This window comes from Ostrea edulis, chromosome 2 (genome assembly GCF_947568905.1).
Source record: "Ostrea edulis chromosome 2, xbOstEdul1.1, whole genome shotgun sequence".
Lineage (NCBI taxonomy): Eukaryota > Metazoa > Mollusca > Bivalvia > Ostreida > Ostreidae > Ostrea > Ostrea edulis.
In genome coordinates, this window is record NC_079165.1 from 35364881 (window position 1) to 35384677 (window position 19797).

The window sequence follows — 19797 nt, forward strand, 5'->3', positions numbered from 1 at the left end:
TATCACTAACACAACAGCTCCTTGTTCCAGGGCACGATATAGAGGCCTGATTTCGGTGATATAATGATGTACATATTTAAGCACCTAATTAGCACTTATCCCAGTGAGTGGTTGGAGATATTGAATTGTTTTAGCAATGTGGTCAATGAATTGCCAGGGTAAATTTCCTAGTAAAACATCTGTACCCTGCTTTTAAATGTCGGTCATAACTTGCCGTTTTATGCTTTTAGAAGATATAGATACAATTCAGTCTTTTTTAGGGCAAGATAAGGGCTCATGATGGGTGTGAATTAACGACAAAAGGGGATGCTTACTCCTCCTAAGCACCTGATCACACCTTTAGTGTTTCCAAGGATCTGTGTAAATTACCCTACTCTCAATTTTGTATTCTTTGTAGGATTTATGAGATTGATCACTGTTTGTTTTTTCATAAGTATGCAATTCCCCGCTAACTCGGAAAGTGTACACAAATAAATGTACATTCAAACACAGAAAGAATTTATACCAGGATAATTTAATGCTATGTCAGTCTACAGTCATCACAGAGATCCAGTTGATGTTTGATAAAATCTATGTCATACTAGCTGGAATCTTATTGTTTGTGCATGTCCATCTTTCTATGCTATAATTGTCTTGTACAGTTTTCAGAAAATGTATATTCAATGATTTGTTGTTGTTTTTTAAAGTATTACAGTATTAAATGACATTGTATTAAATTTTGCACCTGCTGTTTGCAAATCAGTTCAGATTTTCCATCTTTGTAAAGATTTTTATCACCATCTTGATCCCTTCTTGGGTCGTAACTTTATAAGACAGCTAGTATTTTAGAAGCTCAAAGCTTTGATGAGTTCCTTATAGCTGATGAGTTTTCCTCAATCCAAGTCATTTCAGCATTTTTCTCCACCAATACTCATTGAATTGGGATAAATTCATTGACAAGGGAAAAATTGTAACTGTCTTGAAGAGTTCTAATTGACATTTATTCGAACTGTTTATTGCAACTTTGACTTTCTTTGTTTTACCAGGAAGTGATACTTTTTAGTTAAATCATACTTTATTACTTTTGCTCCAATGTTTAGCAGAAAATATACATGACTGCCAGTAGCAGAAGTTAAATTGAAAATTTCAGTCACAAAATTGGGAAAAATATACTGTATTTTATCATTGGGAATGGTACCTTTTAATTGATGCACATGTTCAAATATAAGAATAAATTGTAATACGTTTAGAAAAGTCAAACATCACTGAAATTGGCAAGTTTTTCTTGACCTATTTGAACGATGAAGTGTGGTATTCGGAGTATGACGGATGTCAGTGCATCATGCAAATTTTCCTACAACGCTGGCAATTGTCATCTCCCTCAACAATCACAACAAAACCACACTTTGCTATATATATTTACATCAACACCAACTGAACTGATTGTAGAACACATTTTTGGTATATGATATACACATTTACAACCATGTTACGTAAAGCCACTTTACGTAACATTACACAACAACAAAGACAGGTGGTCACATGATTTTTTTTTATTAGTTTAAAGTTTGAAGTTGGTTTCTTTTGTGTTTGTGTGATAATTCACTGAAAAATATTTAGATTATTAATAAAGATATAGTTTTTATTTTTGCTTGAATTTTTCTATCAAGGAAAATTGACATTTCTCATTTTCAAAGTTTTGCCAAGTACATGTACTACCAACTGATTATAGCATCAATAGTATACAAACTCGAAACACTCTTCAACATAGTTGTTAAGGAAAAAAATTGTTGAAGGGAAATTTAACTAAATTGAAATGCAGGGATTGAAGAAGTTTGAGTGAAGCAAAGGTCATTTAAATTAGCATTGTAATATAATAATACTTCCTTTGATGAACTTAATATGGCACTTAAATTCCTTTGATTCTCGTTTAAACAAGTTGATGTTACAGGGGTTTCAACAGTCTCATTTAAAGTCAACATTTCACCACTTCTATGGTCATTATAGTGATCTATTTTGCCAATGCAACCTATCATTGGGTCAAATGCTGTCTGACATGTTTTATACCAATTGTTAGGCTGTTCTTTATACACACTGATTTTGACTACGGATAACTCTGTTTACATGATCGAGATATAGGGCTCACGGCGGGTGTGACCGGTCGACAGGGGATGCTTACTCCTCCTAGGCACCTGCTCCCACCTCTGGTATGTTCAGGAGTCCATGTTTGCCCAACTCTCTATTTTGTATTTCTTACAGGAGTTATGAGATTGATCACTGTTCATTATCTTCACCTATTTATGATTCTCATGTTCTGAATGGACCTTACAAGGCAAAGATAAAGGATAAATATATACCAGAATAGAACATATCTTTGTTTGGTGCAGTGTCTAAATTTAATTTAGGATAGAATAGTTGGTTAAAGAATTTTGGCCATTCTTTCGAGATTTGATTCAGCGTTGATGAAAAGGAGAAGTGCATGGGCATATTTTAAATGATCAAGACAACGGTAAATGTACATATAAATAATTAACAATATTATTTAGTAAATTATAACCCCAATATGTAGTGTACAAAAGATTGTGCCTTCTGGTAGAGGTCATGGCTTTTCTAAATTTTCTACACCAAAATTTGGTGATTGACCTGTCAATAATTTAGCTTACATTGTATGTTTTTTGAAATTTAAAGAATTTCCTAGATCATAAAATGATGAGATACTGACTCATGAATGCTGATGTTACTAAGAAGAAATTGAAACTAAATTGTATCTTGGACAGACAACCTTTACCGCGATGCCAAATAGTGCTGCTTTGACTGCGTTACTAAAATCTCTCGCATTGCCGAGCAAATAATCATTTCCAGGTACATGTAAGATACACATTTTGTATAAATTTGTTGTGGATGGGTAAAAATAGAAAGTGGAAGCTGCACAGGGTATAAATTTACTCAGGTAACTGACATCATACAAACTCTTTTCTTTGGAGGGTGACAGAACTGAGTACTTAGATGTGTATTTATTGTTGATTATAAGATAAGAAAACAGCTGATGAAACAATCATTTCCACGGACACCAACCTTTCACTTGGGAGGGGGATATACACTGTAGTACAATCTGTAAGCTTTGTAGTATAGAGTGGGCGATTTTGGACAGAAGCCTAAGAAAGAGAAGAAGTATTTCCCCCATAGCCACTGCAGACCTGGCAGGCTGGTGCTGAGCATGTTGTGAGCTATTTATTGTGGCATGTGACAGGCATTCAGATCAGAATAGTGGCTTAATTTCTCCTGCAGATTGTGGCATTGGTAGATGTCTGAAAGATGGAAGAGATCGAAAGATAAACAATTTCTACCTCAAGATTTTTGTTTTTATATACATTTTTTATTGTGTTGGTTGTGTCACGGATGTTATTGATAAAGTGACTCTAATGGCTGCTTTATGCAGGTAGGTTCAGCATCATTTTATTTTTAAAAAAAACGTGACAGTGAATATGGGTGACAGTTGGTAGTCATGGCGACAGTTGGTAGTCATGAACGTGTAATCAGAAGATGCCGTCTGTAATGACACTATAACCTTCAATCACATTTATTTGTAGATCTAGCTCTTTATATTGCATACCTTTGTACTTTACATACAGCATTAAAGTGCACCAAATTGAACAATCAAGCCTAAAAATGTTAACCTCTACAATATTTGCATTAGGAAATGGGAAATGTGTTTAATCTATGAAATTACAATGTAAGCATACTTGCAATATGTTTTAGCCATAGTTGCAAAATGCACTCTTATTTTCTGAAAGTCTTGTAGTTTTAAGGGTTCGGGAGCACTTGCTCGGTTCAATATGAAACAAATCTATGACATGGCCTTCATTTGTGTAATATTGTCCATTAATCGAATGACTCAGTTTTCTGAAAGAACCAAACACAGGCACTTGATTTAAGTGTGTCAATTTCCAGGGAAAATGTCAGTCATTGGCAATAAAGAAAGGAAGTGAACTTTTATAGCCATGAAGTGCTCAATGGAAACCAAGTTTTTTAGATTTATCATATTACTATTTCATTGGATAGTATAAAATATGCAAAAAATGGGTATGCCAAAATGGAAGATCTTCAATGTGTATATATATATATATATATATATATATATATATATATATATATGATCCATTATTTATTATTAAGTAGAGGCAATACAGGAACAAGGTTAAAATGGGAAAAAAGAGCTTTAAATATTTCAGAACTGAATATTTTTGTCCTCCCTCTATGGTAAGTTTAGTTCTAGTGCATAATAAAGATATTGTATAGTACAGGGATAAATCATTGTATCAGTCTAAATATTTGTAAGTTAACTTTTCCATCTTCAGAGCAACAAATTAGTGAATATTAGGGAAGTAAAAAAAAAAATGCTGTTACTCTTAGCAAATGGTTGCATATCGCAATTTAAACAATTATTGATACCTTATGATTTCAGTAACATTTTTGAAATTTCATATTTCAATTCAATTGGATCATGCTGCATAATAACAGATTCTTTGCAAAAACTTCATAATTTGATTTATGAATTTCAAAGAATATTTTTCATGTAGCAATTAATGGATATTTTCATGCTAACACTTACATAGAACATGTACATATCAATTCATAGCAAAAAATGTGAAATTTCAGGAAAGAAAACATACTTAAAGGCCTAGTAATTAAAAGTAATATACATTTTTGACTCGATGGTGAAGATAGATTTGAGTAACTGATACCAGCTCTGACATCCCTAGATGTACAAGCTGTGTAGAAAAGGGAGGATGATATTGCTCAACAGAGACTTTGCTTCCCTTAAAAACTACAATTGTTATTTTCAGTGCATGTGACCACAATAATCTAACAAGTACTATTGTTTGGTCAGGAATCATCAATTGTCAGTAGTTGGGGTTTTTTTTAAAATTTATTTATTGGAGTCAATAGGTGGAGTTTCCAATGATTTCAGCGCTTTAAAAATGAAACTGTCGGGGTATTGTTTAATATTGAAACTCCAAACTTCCTGGAATCATGGGAGGATAGTGAGGAGTCCCTATTTGTTTTGTTACAAGCATTTTTATGTTGGGTAGCAGGATGCAGAGAGGAATATTGGGAAAAATATATGACTGCATGTGGTGCTATTTTATTTCACTTTGCTTCAGTTTTATCAATAGCAGCACAATCAGGAATCAATGATAGGAAATTAGTGAAAAACAGTATCATCCCAGTTTGCCCTAAACCATTTATTAGGGTAATGAGTGCATTTAAATTTGCCCATGAGTTTTAAGTTTGTCCAAATGGGTAAAAATAAAACTGGGGTGAAAAATTCTCAGACTAAAGTATACAGTTGTGTAGTTACTGTTCAGCTATTCAGTGATAATGTATATCAAAATGATAATTCTTAGTATTAAAACAATTGTCAACTAGGGAAGATTGAGATGTGTGCTAAAATATGAAATTTTACATTACGACAAGCTTTCCCCACAGATTAATGATAAGATGCTGCATGTTATTTTCATGAACACCAAAATGGCCTGGAATGATGTTCTAGTAAATATTTGGAACGATCCTCCTAACAATCGGTGACATCACTACATCAATAACCGATCATGTGATTGTGAATCAAATTATTGCTATGAGAGTCCCCAATGAGTGGTCCCAAAACACTGTCTGCCATATGGTTTTGTTATGCAGGCTGTAATATGTATTTACGTCATTTGTTTATTAATTATTAAGTGAAAGAAAACGTGTTATATTTCATTAAACTTTTGGGGAAATATCACATCACTCCAATGCTGCACTGGGTCCACCCTGGTGTTGTGTAACTTTGTTGTGGAAATGAGGCAGTTGATGATCGAAATATCAATTTCTTTTCGGTTAATAAATGATTATTTGCGTAATGCAGCATCCCAACCCCCTGATTACACATAATATAAAAGGTTTTCCCCAACAGTATTCTAGGACAGGCATTTTGGGAATTCAGTGTAAGAACATTGCTTTATAGCTTTGCTATGTTCATTATTTCACTATACTCTCTCTCTATCTCTGTCTTTCTCCCTATATATATATATATATATATATATATATATATATATATCCAAATGTGAAAAATTGCCTCTGTGTCTGGTAATCAATAGGTAATATAAATATATATATATGATAAAAAAAAAAAAACCTTTGATATCTTAAATATTTTAAAATGCTTTCAAATAAACACAATTTGATAAGTTAATACTGTACTTGCAATTGCTAATTAGTATTCATTTGATAGCATTGAATCTTTTAAAAAGTATTTAAAATAAAGCCTTTGGTGAGTGATTTTTTGTTTAATTGTATTCATATATGAATCTCTGATTATAATTTCAACCATAACCCCCCAAAAAGAAGAAAGAAATAATTTATATATCACAACTTATACCCATGTCCAGAACAGAATTTTTTGTTTGGCTTTGGATTTTTAAATTCTCTTTAATATATTTTGAAATGGGTAAAGGAATGGTATATATTTCATTTATCAAACTGCCAATGGCTTATTGAGGCTGTGTGAACCATTAGTTGGGGGAATCTGTTTTATATTCCTAGATAAATGGACAATGTGATTAGTGTCTGTATTCCTGTATAGAATCTTATGTACACCACATTCTGCTCCTGAGGTAGCTGAATCCCCTCACGTAGACAGAAAGTGTCATTCAGTCATTAGAACAGGAGTTGGTATTACTTGAGGAGACAATGAAATTGTTGATTTTATCCATCCCTCCTGTGTGGAATACTCTCTGTATCACCAGCAGAAGTGTAGCAGGAAAATAGGAATTGCTCGCTTAAGTCTGTCTGACACGCGTCTGTTGGGAGTCGACACTTGAACCTGCGTGAATGATATAGGCAACAGGACAGTATGTGATGTCTTTCATGGTCATTTGGTGGGAGGAGATGAATTTTCACTTTAGCTTTATGTAGATTTAGTGGCAGGGTACATTTGGGATCACGTAAGCTTTTGATCTGGTCTTCATTTAGAATCGTTGTCTCTCATTTTGATGTAATATGTATAAACCCTAAAGGTTTATGGAAATCTGTAAGAGTGTCTAAGTTTAATAGACCTCAAATAGTATTCATAGCTTTTTAAAGCTACGATAATGAGGGAAGAATTAGCTATACCACTGAGTCTTAAGTCTTGGACCAAATTCACCAAGTTGCATGGCAGGGCATGAGTACTTGCATGTAAATCAAATCTTTAGTGCATGTGTCTGAGTTTTCACAGTATGAGGAGGGAAGTTTATGTGAAATTATTCACATTGATAATGTGCTCATTTTATTTAAATTACAAATTAAATATATAAGTCATGGTATAGTATTCATTAATTTAAAAAAAAAAAGGGTAACCAAATTTTTAGTGAATTGTATCAATGTGTTATGTAAATACTTTTTTTTTTTTACTAACAACAAAATTGTAATTAAAGAAATTATTAAATTCCCAGTGATGCATGATTCTCATTTATTTGCTTCAGTGTCTAAAAATGTATTTTTCAGAGGAGGGATCTTTCAAGCATCTTTCAAGCAAAATTATGCATTATACTGTTATATGTTTTACTTCATCTAACCTCATCTCAGTGCAAATTTTTTACGGACGACTGCTCATTTTATGAATGAAGCAAACACTTTAAATGTCCAAGTTACGTGGGAACATAAATGGCATCATATCATGTATATTAAAAAATGAGTCTGTACCACAGGTGAGGTTAATGTGACTTAAATTCCCATTGTGATTTTTCCAAGCTTAAATATTTGTCAGAGAATCTGTCACAACAGCTTGTATAAAAACATAAAAAAAAACAAAAGTAAAGGATGTTGGAGGAGTGATTGTTTGAAAAAGTTTAAGCAACTCAAGGGTTGGCCAGGTGTGTCAAGCATGGCTGTTTATTTTTGTGGTCGGAAACATGGATATTGATTTATAGGCTTGTGCTTTTTTCATTCATAATTGTTATGTGTTCGTTGCCTGATGTGACTACTTGTTGTGGACTGGGCTATAAGACCTCTTAACAGTCACTGACAGTTAACATTACTGTGGCAGATTATACCAGTAAGTACAGGAAGGGCTTGGCCATCGTGTTTCCTAAGAAACAAATTTTTCTTAACTGTTTCTTGTACTTTATCAGAATATAATGACACCATTTGTTGCATGCACTTGAGCAGTTGTACAGTGATTTACTCTTGATTGACATGGTATGAATTTTCTTTGAATATTTTTTGATTTTGAATTGTAAGAATCTAATGGTTTTGAGATATGATTTTCATTATTGTAGTAAAACACCAAGGTTGTGACAATCAAAACAGAATTAGTTTTGTACTTCTCAGAATATAAATTTATTATAAGCAGACGTAATGCAGCCCTATTCACAACAAATATATTCTGCTGTATTTTTTATGTGAGTGCTTCTCTTGATATCTTTGATGGAGAATTAGCAATCTGTCAAAGTTTTGTCGGGTTGAGAACATGTAATATGAATTTATGAAGTGGAGGAATTCATAAATTTTCATGTAGATTTGATAACGGGTGAAATTCCAGCATGCTTGGAATATCGAGAACTTCCCATGGATAAGATGTGGCAGTTAAGATGAAGAGCAAGCTTTGATCAGGCATGTGTTAAAAGAGCCCTTCTCTTTTTCTATCAGCACCAATAGTTAGAAGATTGTTTTCTTTTCCAGGGAGTCCACTTAGAAGAATCTACCTCCCCCATATCAAAACAAATCAGCACTGATTTGAGTGACTTTGTACGCAATTTAACAAATCCCAAACAGGATTTTAGTGAGCACACTCAGGACTTTGCCACAAAGCCCACCAATCCTGGGAACAAAATGAGACTGAAATCCACAGACTTATCAAGTCAGCTGAAGGAGAAATGTGCAATTGATGAAACTCCTGAGGTCAAGGACATGAAACAAAATTGGAGACAGCGAATGATGGAGCGCCGAATTAGCCGTGCTAAAGCACAGGACTGTAACAGTCCAGCAGACTCGTTTGGGTCTACTGACTGTGAGAAATCGTTTGACAGTTGTGTGAGTGTGTCCTCATCCTCAGGGAACAGACCCACTTTCCATTGTGACTCGTCGACTGAGGCTTCCGAGACCGAGTCTTATCCTACACAGGTCTCTACAAACAAGGAACAGAGGTACACGAAGAAAGAGAAAGATTCCAAAAAGAAGCGATTCCGTCGCATGATCACACGACCCCTGAGACGCAGTCAGAGCGCAGGCTGTGAGAAAGACATTCCGACACACTTTCTGGAGAAGAGCACAGACGATGAAGACACTGTAAGTACAGCCATGTCCTCATTCTCTCATCATAGATCAACATTTCTTAAACTTTTTATTAATAGGAATAGCATTATGCATTTACATGAATATACACATATCAACACTTTGCCATGAGTTACACCCCTTTGCGGGGTCAGCCTAAGGTCAATCGGTGAAAAGCGAAGTTTTCCTTCTTTATCCTACCAAATGTAAGATGTTACTAGTGTAAATTATAGCTAGTTATCAAGTTTTCATACCAGTTAATTTGTTGCCCCACCCTGAGGCACTGTTGTAGTTGACTGCAATTGCAGGAAAAATAACAAATGTCAAAATTACAAAGACCAATGTAGGGAAATACTATTTTTCACCAGGAGATGGCGGACAAGAGACGTGATTTTTGAGAATGGAAAAGCATAGTACATAATTTTATTCAAGAGTAGAGATTTTATTCAAGAGTAGAGGACGTAAATTTCAATGTTTTTTAGACTGATTAAGTTCCAAGTAGTTGAAATTAGCAAATCATTTTAAATTGACATTTATTTATATATTTTTAAAACTAATTTTTAGATCAAAGAAACTGGCAAAAAATACATACATCTTAAAATTGTTTGTTTTTTAGGTTTTCAGGCAAAATATGACAACTTAACTTTTACAGTATCAAAAGCAGCCTTGAAGATAATTATTAAGATAAAGATTTCAACCATGCCCCTCTCAAATGTTCTGATAAGAAAAGGGAATTACCTCTTCAATTTTTTTGAAATTTTTAGATATTATTAATGTGATAATGTCAAATTTCAAGTCACTGTTGAATAAATCATTGTCATATTCAAGATATCAACTGGAGGAGTGGGGGAGGGGGGTGCATTTTGTCGACAGATGTGTACTGCCCTGGTAGAGGAAGTGTAATTTTATTGGCCTAGTCATCTTTGTGATCAGCCAATCACTGTGTGATTTGAGAGATATGATATATAATCTAGAATGTAAAATGATATAATTTAGACATGTAACAGATTAACTGATGGGAAGAAACACACACAGAGAACACTATATACATATACCTTCACCATCTCCACTGTCAAACATAATGATAACAAATTATAGATCTTGATGCCTCAAAAAGTTATCAATCACTCTTTTCCAAAGTTATATTCAGATTATTTTCAGACTAAGTCATGCACTTCGAAGTCCAACAAATTCAGTGAGAGTTATTCCCCTTTAAATGTAAGATTGCTGAGACACATTGAAAAGTTCTCTTGAAATTGGGTAAATTGATTGATGATGTATGCCATACAAGATTTACAAGCTCTAACGCATTTATGTGTGCAAATTATTCAGCACATCATCCATTGATGAATGAAAATGAAATGTGTAACTTTTATAATCCCCAGCTCCAATTAGACACAGTTCATTGACTTGATAAACCCCTGACTTCTGTAATAGTTGAATTTTCTAACAGGGTGACAATCAATCATGTTACCTGGATATTTCTTTGATGTTTCAGGTGGAAGTATTTACAACAAATTGAATTGTTTGAATAAAATTCATCTTTAAGGAGGTACTCTACATGGTCTTAATGGCTGACCTTTTAAAACATGGATAAAAATATAAATATCAGCAATATTTGTCTATTCATTTAAAAAATCATTGTCTTGCTGATTAGCTCAGTAGATTAGCATGTCGACTGTAGATCACGTGTTCGAGTCCAGCAGGGGTTTAAATTTTTTTCCAGATTATTTTCTACTAAAACTACAATTTTTTAGGCTAAATAAAGGGGGGGGGGGATTGACATCATTTCTGGATAGTCCTTAATTCATTGGTTGATAAAATTGAAAATAGTAAACATTTTAATTAGCCGTAAATTTTGAATGGAAAAGATCTTTTATCAAAGAAATGGATCTTAAACAATTCCATTGGTGTATATATATAGGCCCCTATACCTTTTTTCATTTACAACATTAAACATGTTTCACTTTTTCATACATTCTTTGTATTTTAAAATGAGTAGAAAGCATAAGCTGTGTAATACACATGTACAAGCATGGGCATACTTTCAAACATTTACATCCAGATGTCTTGTCCTGTTTATTTATAGTTGTTGCTTAACAGTTAAGGGTCTGATTGTGATATTAAATTGAACTTTCACCAAAAATTGCAAGCGATGCAGCTGGTTAAAAAAACAAGATGTGTCATACCTTGTGAATAATTTGTTTACAGAAAGGCTATTTTTTTATTTTTTTTTATTTTATACATTTAAAGCATCGAACATCTGTGATATACATGTATTAATGATGGCTATTTCGAATTGATGCCCTCTTACAACTGCTAATCACAGGGATCAAACTCGGGTGGCAGCTTTGAGAAACAAGAGCACTATACCTCTGTGTTACCTAGGTCTGTACTTATCATTTTAAAACACATGATAGACGTTTAATTGTCCAGAGCAATTATAATTACTCGTAGCAGGATGTCGCAATTTTAAAAAACTATCAAGACCATGATTTGATCATAGTCATTAATGAATAAAAGATAGTAAATGAATCAAAAGTTATAGCTTTTAATTTTTTGTGAAAAGTTGAAGAATTTTAAACCCAAAACCCCATTTTCATATATATTTTTCAATTAACCGAGTATTAATTTTGGTATTTAATTATTGGATTTCTAATGTGGTTAACCAAGTAGCTGTTGACGTATACCTCAATTACTTTATATCTTGAAAGTGTCACAAACACACGAATTTAGTTTAGATTGACGCATGTCGCCCATGTTATCTATCGGAATGACTTTCATGTAGATATTTTTTACTTTTTAAGAAAAACGCAAAAAATTACCGACTTTGTAATTATGCTTGTAATTTCAAATTCAGTTTTCTAGCATTTCAACCTTTCTCCCCCTACTTTTTATCATGTCTGCCCCCTCATCTTACACACTACATATGTATATGGTATGAAGTGAGTCATCATTGAAAAACCAATTTTTTAAAAAACCTATTGTGAGGTTAATTTAGTCCAATTTCATAATTTTTTTCACCTAATTATGCAAACTTGTTCAAATTTTCTTTTCCTAAGATGTTAAGCAAGTTGTGATATATTGATCATTGAGAATAATTTTTTATATTATCAAGGCAAAGTTATGCTGTAATTTCTTAGCAAATTGTGCTGTAAAAATTTCAATTTCACATTTGATGTGTAATATATCACCACAATGCCTTCTGCATTTTGTGTTATATCAATAAAAATGACTTACAAATAACATTTCAACAAGTTTTTTTTCTTCAAAAGACAGTTTTCAATTAATTAACTATAATAAATGAAATAATTACTCACTTATGGCCAGGTACTGTATTAAGTTAAGACCATGAGTCATGTTTATGAAATTGCTCTATATTCGTGGAAAGAAGAATGATATTATAGATAAATACACCTTCATACTTTTATGATGTCATATCGTATGACTACTTGCATTTGTCTGTAAATAACATATATATTATTCATATAACTTTCATAAGAATAGATTAATCTTTTGTTTCAAAATTGATTTTATAAACGGGGTCATTAAGGACAAGGTTAGTATATTGCCCATTTTGTTCTGACGTGAATATTTAAACTTTTGGGATGGATGATTTTCTATTTTCGAATTGCAAATTTGTTAATAAGAAAGTCCTTTGTACATGTAATTAAAGAGATATGTCTATGATGAAACTGTAATGTACAAACTACTGTGAAAATTAAAGTATATAGTCATACAAAGTTTTCAAACAAAATTTTTAAAGTAAAAAAAATTGCTTTTTAAAAACTAAATTCCCAAAGTGCATGAAAATGCATGATGGCAGAAAAAAAACTATGTGCAATACAGCATGATGCAAGGGAAATAGGCTACAGTGGATAAAATGGTAAATTAATCATATAATCTTGAGTCGGGAAGAATGAGAGAACCACCGCAGCCAATCTTGGTGATTCTCACAAAAAGGCAATCTAATGCAGATTAATATTGTTTACCTGATAGAAGTTGAGCCCCTCGGCAGAAGTTCCCGATTAAAAACAAAAAAATATTTGTTTTAATCTACAAGGCAAATGATTATAGTGAAAAGATTACTAGCAAAACAAAGCTGTGTATCCATTAGCCCCAAAGTAATATGATCAATTGTCTCTAGAAGGTCTCATCTCGTTATTGGCAAATATTGATGGAACGGAATCGGAGAAAAATATTTTCCTGGGTCTGTCAGTTACATTCTTGGCTGATAGATCTATTTGTGACCTAGCTTTGTTTGCTTACCATTATCATGTTCCACATGCAGACTGAGATCTCATTATAGATAGGTCACACTAAAAACAGGGTTGCTGGCAGTGCAGCTGTGGTCAATCGAATGGTGTTGATGAGTGTTCATATTGAACACAACTTAAAAGAAACACAAATAAGTTGTTTGTTTGATATCGAAAATTTAGACCTCAGGCTGTAGTGGTGTCAATTCATGATAAATTAATTAATATGGGTGTGCTGTACTAAACAATTCAACGTAAGCCACTTAGACACAAACTTATCACCAATCATTGATTTTGTTTGCGGCAAATTTTTACCCTATCAAAGTTTTATGAATGAGAAGTGCGATATTGCTTTTTTGGATGCACTGATCTCTAATTAAGAAGTTTTCAAGATGAATTTCATTCATTAATCCTGTATGGTTGCTCAAATTTTCAAAGAACTTTCCCCTCCATTTACAGTTAGAAAGTCGGGCCTCAGAACTGACAGTCTTCAGTCAGCGTCTGATCGGAAACAGTGGTGAGGGAGAAGAGTGTTCTGCTAGAAAACCTGTGTACAAGACCTGCTCAGCAGATGCAGCTTTCATGGGGACTGATGACAACTCACAGTCTCGCCATAAGAAGCCCAGCAATTTGTAAGTCATTTTTTAGTTATATTTGATCAGATACCGTAAATTTGGATATTTTTGCGAATTTGAGTAAAAAGCCTATATATTTATTTTTGTGTTTCTTTTTTTTTTTTTGCGAATTTATGTAAAAACATATCAAAAAACGTGTGAAACATTATTTTTGAGAAAAATATTTTTGCGAATCCAACTGACTCGCAAAAACGCTAAAAATTGATTGACAGCAAAAATAACCAGATTTACGGTACCCTCTTGTACAAAGATGGGTACAATATTTTATCAATATAATACTGATAGGTATAATAATCATTTTAAATTGTGACATACTAGGTTTATTTTCTATCCATTTTGTGGTTGAATCCAGTCTGGTATTTACCTACAGTTTGCTGGTTTTAAGAGTCAACAAGCCCAAGAAGAAATCTGCAATAAGATTTGTACTATTGGGGGAAAAAATTTGGATAAAAAAAGCAAGAGAATTAATTTTTTCAAGTTGATATTTGTCTACATTGGGTCTTAAAGAGGAAAAAACATAATTGTAATTTAAGTTCAGTGTGGTAAAGATTTGCTGATGGTTAACTTTCACTTTTTTGCTAATCAATATGGAATCAGAGTTGAACTGCTACTGGTATTAAAATCTGAGGAATTCTTTTGACTGTGGAAATATGCACTACAAAAAATATATCTCCAGTATTTTAAAATTATTAAACTAGTATTTATGACCAAGGTCATAGTTTAGGTCATTGGAGTAACTTGACCTTGATATTAGTTTATAGGCTATATAATCCAATCATCGTTGTTGAAGATCTCATATCTCTATTTGTCAAGGTTTTGAAGTTATACAATTTTTTATAGTCAAATGTCATTATGTCGAGTCACTTGACCTGGAATTACTAATTTGTAGGTTTTGTCATCCAATTGTCATTATTTAACATCCAATGTTTTCCATCAACATTTCTGTCTGTACACATTCCAAGTTTTTATTGTCAAGGTCAAAGGCTAAGGTCACTAGATTTGATTTGTGGAGGCTTGCAGTTACAAATAGGCCATAATGGCTAATTTTCACTTTTGAGTTGACCATTTCGAAAGAATAATTCATCATCAGAAAACATACATTCTCATTGAGTGGGCAGGCCTATCAATTGTGTAAGAAAAGTTGTTGCCCTCTGAGAATGAGGGTGGCATACAATGGCCACTATGATTTAATGGGGAAACAAGCATCTTCGCTTGCCAAGGGTTTTCAGTCCACTCCGCTCCTTGGACCAAAACCCCATTGACTATCGAAAATGGGAAACAAGAGATGCACATGACATGTCTGTCATCATCACGAGGAAATAATTTTTGTTGCCACTAGGTCAGTGATCATGTGGGGGAAGTTCTGCCACTGACAGATTGAGGCTGAGAAGCTGTACATGGCTTATCGTTACCGTCTTTTATAAAAAATACCTTAATAAAGGTATATATATGTGGTCCAATTTTTATTTTGGTCTTAATAAAGATACCAATACTATGTAATTTTATGAATAAAATGAAACAAAAATTATCAAATTCATAAAACTACGGTTGTTGGGATTTAGTTTCAAAATGCAGTCTCTTTTGACTGCAGTGTTCTTTCCAGCTATTTTTAAAGCAATTTCTTGTCTAACTACCCTTTAGTGTTTTACAGTCATGATATAGCATGAATTTAGTGTGATACGACCTTGCTCTTATATCTGTATTAAATTAAGTCATTATCATTCCATTTTTGTCATTCTTAAGAGAATTACAGGTATTTAAATATATTACTTAGCCAATGGAAATTGAACACACATGCTTGCGTGTGCGAGTGATTTTGGTGACGCTAATCAGTGGAGAATCGGAAAATGTATTTGCAACATAACTTCCAAAACATTTCATAAATTTTGTAGAATAGATCAGTACTTGATTTTAGATGAAAATATGAATTACAATTCTCACGCACACAATTTTGATAGAGCAAGTTTGTCTTGTACTGGGTGTGATTGGTTTTCATTACAATACCATCGGTTTATCGTTTGGGGTTGATTTAACTCTTGGTAAAAACAAAATTACTGTTTTTAATTAGTATGGAAATTCATATTTGTGCACATAGACACCTGTAATTTTGATGTCGCTTTGAGTCTCGTTCTTTAGCGGATAAAATATAATAAGTAAGCCAGCTAATAAAGATCAAAGTGGTAGTAGTTTGTGATAATGAGCTACGGATATTTAGCTTTGATAATTATAGAATATAAGAAATATTTTTCAATTACGTGTAGTGCTGTTAGTTTATGTGGTGTATAGTTATAGTCCTAATAAAATATAAATCTACAACTATATGTTGATAATTCAAATTTAGAGCTTCGAAATGCACGTAATATTAACATTATCAAGATGATTTATTTGTAAAAGCAAATTGTTAATGTTTATTTCATAATGCACATCAACAAAGTAAACATTTGGATTACTTATATTAAATCTAAAATATGCGATTCAGTTATCCAGACACTTCATTTATCTGGACAATTTTGTTAAGAATCACCAAAGTGTTTAGATGAATGAGGCTGCATGTACAAAATATGATGGGCAAAAAGAATATATGTTGACTTCTAAATAAAATAACCAGTGTATCGATTCACACAAGTTCCTGAATATAAAAGTATCTCAATTAAGTTTCAAACTCCAGAGATTTTTTGCTCTGGAAAAAAGAGGTGTTCTCCAATTCTGTTGCAAGGAAGTAAAGGATGGAGAAGGAGGTCGCGGATGAGGAGTCCTGGAATTGGAACTGTGAAGAATGCAATGCTGAGGTGTAGCATTGAATTAAATAATATGATTTTCATAACTTTTGGTAATTTGTTTACATCCTTTTTAGCATTTATGTAAATATGTCATTTTCAGACAGAGGAGAAAATTGAGTTGTATCACTGTATTGTATACAATACACATCTTTAAGAAAAGAGAGTGATAATTATAGGGAGGTGGACATCTGAATTATCCTCGGCTCTGCTTCTGACATTAATTAACAGGTTGCTTATAAGCAAGCAAGGTTTTCATTGGTCGTATCATGTGGGATTGTCATTTCTGTCACAATGTGCTAAGTATATATAGAGTCTTGTATGGATGGTTTTGTCATTTTCTCATTGATAAAATATGCACAGAATGTCTCTCATTAAACTGCGTATTCGCAATAGGTACCAGTATATTTCATATTTTGTGTACCCTTTGCCTAATATTATCTAAAAAAATTATTCAAATTTGAAATAGTACTTCAAATAATTCAATGTTTTTTGTTCTACTTTCAGAGCCAAGAATATGAAGAAAAAATTCCAGTTCCTGAGACGGAGGAACACCGACACTGCGATTGGAGGTGAATGCCGTTCCTCGGTCTTTTTAAGACCCACGCCTGACCAGGCTCAGAAATGGAGCAGATCTTTTGACAATCTGTTGAATGATAAAGGTGGATATTTTCACATTTACTATATAAAACTGAAAATATGAAATTGGCATTAAATTTTTTTAATTTTACATCATATTTTGTATTAAACATGTCTTGGCATTTTGTTTTAAGGTGGTTTGGAACTGTTCAGAGGATTTTTAAGGTCAGAATTCAGTGAGGAAAATCTAGAATTTTGGATTGCTTGTCAAGAATACAAACAGTGCGAGGATTCCCAAATGCTTCCAACACAAAGTCAGAAAATATATGGTGAATTTGTGGCTGTTCTAGCCCCAAAAGAGGTGTGCAGAATGTTTTCAAACTCTTTAAATCTTGTTAATGATTAACATGTAATCTCATATCTAAAAAGTTAACTTTTACGGCACATGCCTGTTCCTTTTGATAAAACAATGGTTGATTTGCTACAGATTCTTAATTCTACTTCTCATAGAAGAAATTCCCATGTTGGGAAATTTAAGTATGATAACTATTACAACAACTGAATTTAATTTTTCAGATCAATTTGGATTCCAAAACACGAATGACTACTGTGACAAACTTAGAACACCCCACCAGACACACATTTGAAGATGCACAGAAAAGAATTCAGGCTTTGATGGAAAAAGACTCTTACCCACGATTCCTTGAATCAGACTTATATCAACAGTTATTAAACAACACGTCCAGTTCTAAAGCTTGAATCTACAGTTATGGAACAATTAGATGTCAAGTTCCAGGACTTGAATCGGACTTGTACCAAAGCTTGAAGGAATTTTTCAAGTCAGCTGTTGCTTGTTCAAAAATATTAACTCCTGTGATCTCAGATTCTAGTCAAAAGCTTTCAGGCATGTATATAGATAAATTTGTTTTTGATATTTGTATGCCCATGACCTCTGTTTGTTACAAACAGAATATAGTTGTTATGATTACAATGTTAATCGTCTCATACTTCATTACATTGTTACAATGTTTCAAATTTCATGGACATTTTTATAAAAATATTTGTTAGTTTCTTGCTATGCCTGTCAGAGGGATAATTTCTGAAGTATATTTCATGATGTGCTAATCAGTACTATTTATGGGAAATTTTTGCAGAAACTTTTTCACAAAGACCCAAACTTATTTTCCTTATAACAGTAAATGTATTTTTATACACAGTTGCAGAACTATAGCACTCTAGGGGAAAATGGGTAAATTCCATTTGTTTTCCCCTCAGAGAGCTACCGTGCTGCAAACTTAGGAATTTTCACATTTATAACAGCTACCAATATAAAATGCCAAAATCAAAGCACAAATTGAATGATGTCAACTAAATGTCATTTTTAACTATGCTACAGACTGTATGTTGTATAATATCAGATGTTTTTCAGTCTATGTCTGCAATATCAAGTTGTGCTAATTGACCTACCTGACAGCAGTAAGTAACTGAGGTGACTGATGAGGGAAATCTGTTTCTACTAATGACTTTTTTTCCCCATCACCTGCAAGGTACTTAAATCTTGAGACAAACAAAGTTATAAAGAGTGATACGACTGATGTTGTGATCCAGTCCGCTGTTATCAGCAACTGGTGAGTCAGTTACTCAGATTTTATGCATTATTTCAGTAGAAAGCTATTAAGAGCCATGCGGAGTTACTGTGTCATTGTCATTTTAAACATAAATTCAAATGAACATGCAACGATTATGCAGAAATCATGGAATATTTCCATATTTGGATATATAATGGAATAATTGACGTGATTTCTGCAGTTTGTTAACTATGTTGTATCTGCAGGAGTCCTGGACAATCACTGTTTTTTCCAAATGAAGTTGGATAATAACTCCTGCTCTTGGTGAGCAGCATTATGTGCAATGTCAAGTTTGAAATTGTATTTTCCTATTTTATAGATCATAATACCTGTTGTCAATTTGTTCCAACTATGTAATCCAGTTTTTCCACTTACCCTTTTTGAAAATTTGTTTTTACTACAGTTTTTAATATAATAAAAAAAAAAAATACAAAAATTGCTTTAGTCTTCTGTAATGGAAACCAATAATGTTGATTGTTAGAATCAGGAGATGGGATGGGGTGCACACACATACATGCACACACACACAAACACACACACAAACACACCTTTTTGACAGTAATCATTATTTGTTACTTTCATATCCATATAAGATACATTGGATGACTACATGCTTCCACCCATCTTTTTTTCCCTAGTTGATGAAAGT

General features: G+C 33.0%; 1 protein-coding gene across 9 annotated transcripts in view; it reads left to right on the forward strand.

Moving 5' to 3' along the window:
• LOC125682519 (uncharacterized) overlaps window positions 1-19584 on the forward strand; it is a 97269-nt gene extending 77685 nt beyond the window's left edge. For 6 of the 9 annotated variants that reach the window (XM_056153876.1, XM_056153878.1, XM_048923155.2 and 3 more), the window contains 5 exons: window positions 8683-9288; window positions 13989-14161; window positions 17449-17603; window positions 17715-17881; window positions 18097-19584. In XM_056153876.1, coding sequence (XP_056009851.1) covers window positions 8683-9288; window positions 13989-14161; window positions 17449-17603; window positions 17715-17881; window positions 18097-18279 — 1284 coding nt within the window. In that variant the 3' untranslated portion in view covers window positions 18280-19584. Of the gene's footprint in view, window positions 1-3172; window positions 3419-4167; window positions 4240-5946; window positions 8200-8682; window positions 9289-13988; window positions 14162-17448; window positions 17604-17714; window positions 17882-18096 lie in introns of those variants that run through there. The other 3 variants (XM_048923150.2, XM_048923153.2, XM_048923152.2) reach the window with 3 other exon arrangements.
• Window positions 19585-19797: the final 213 nt, after the last annotated feature.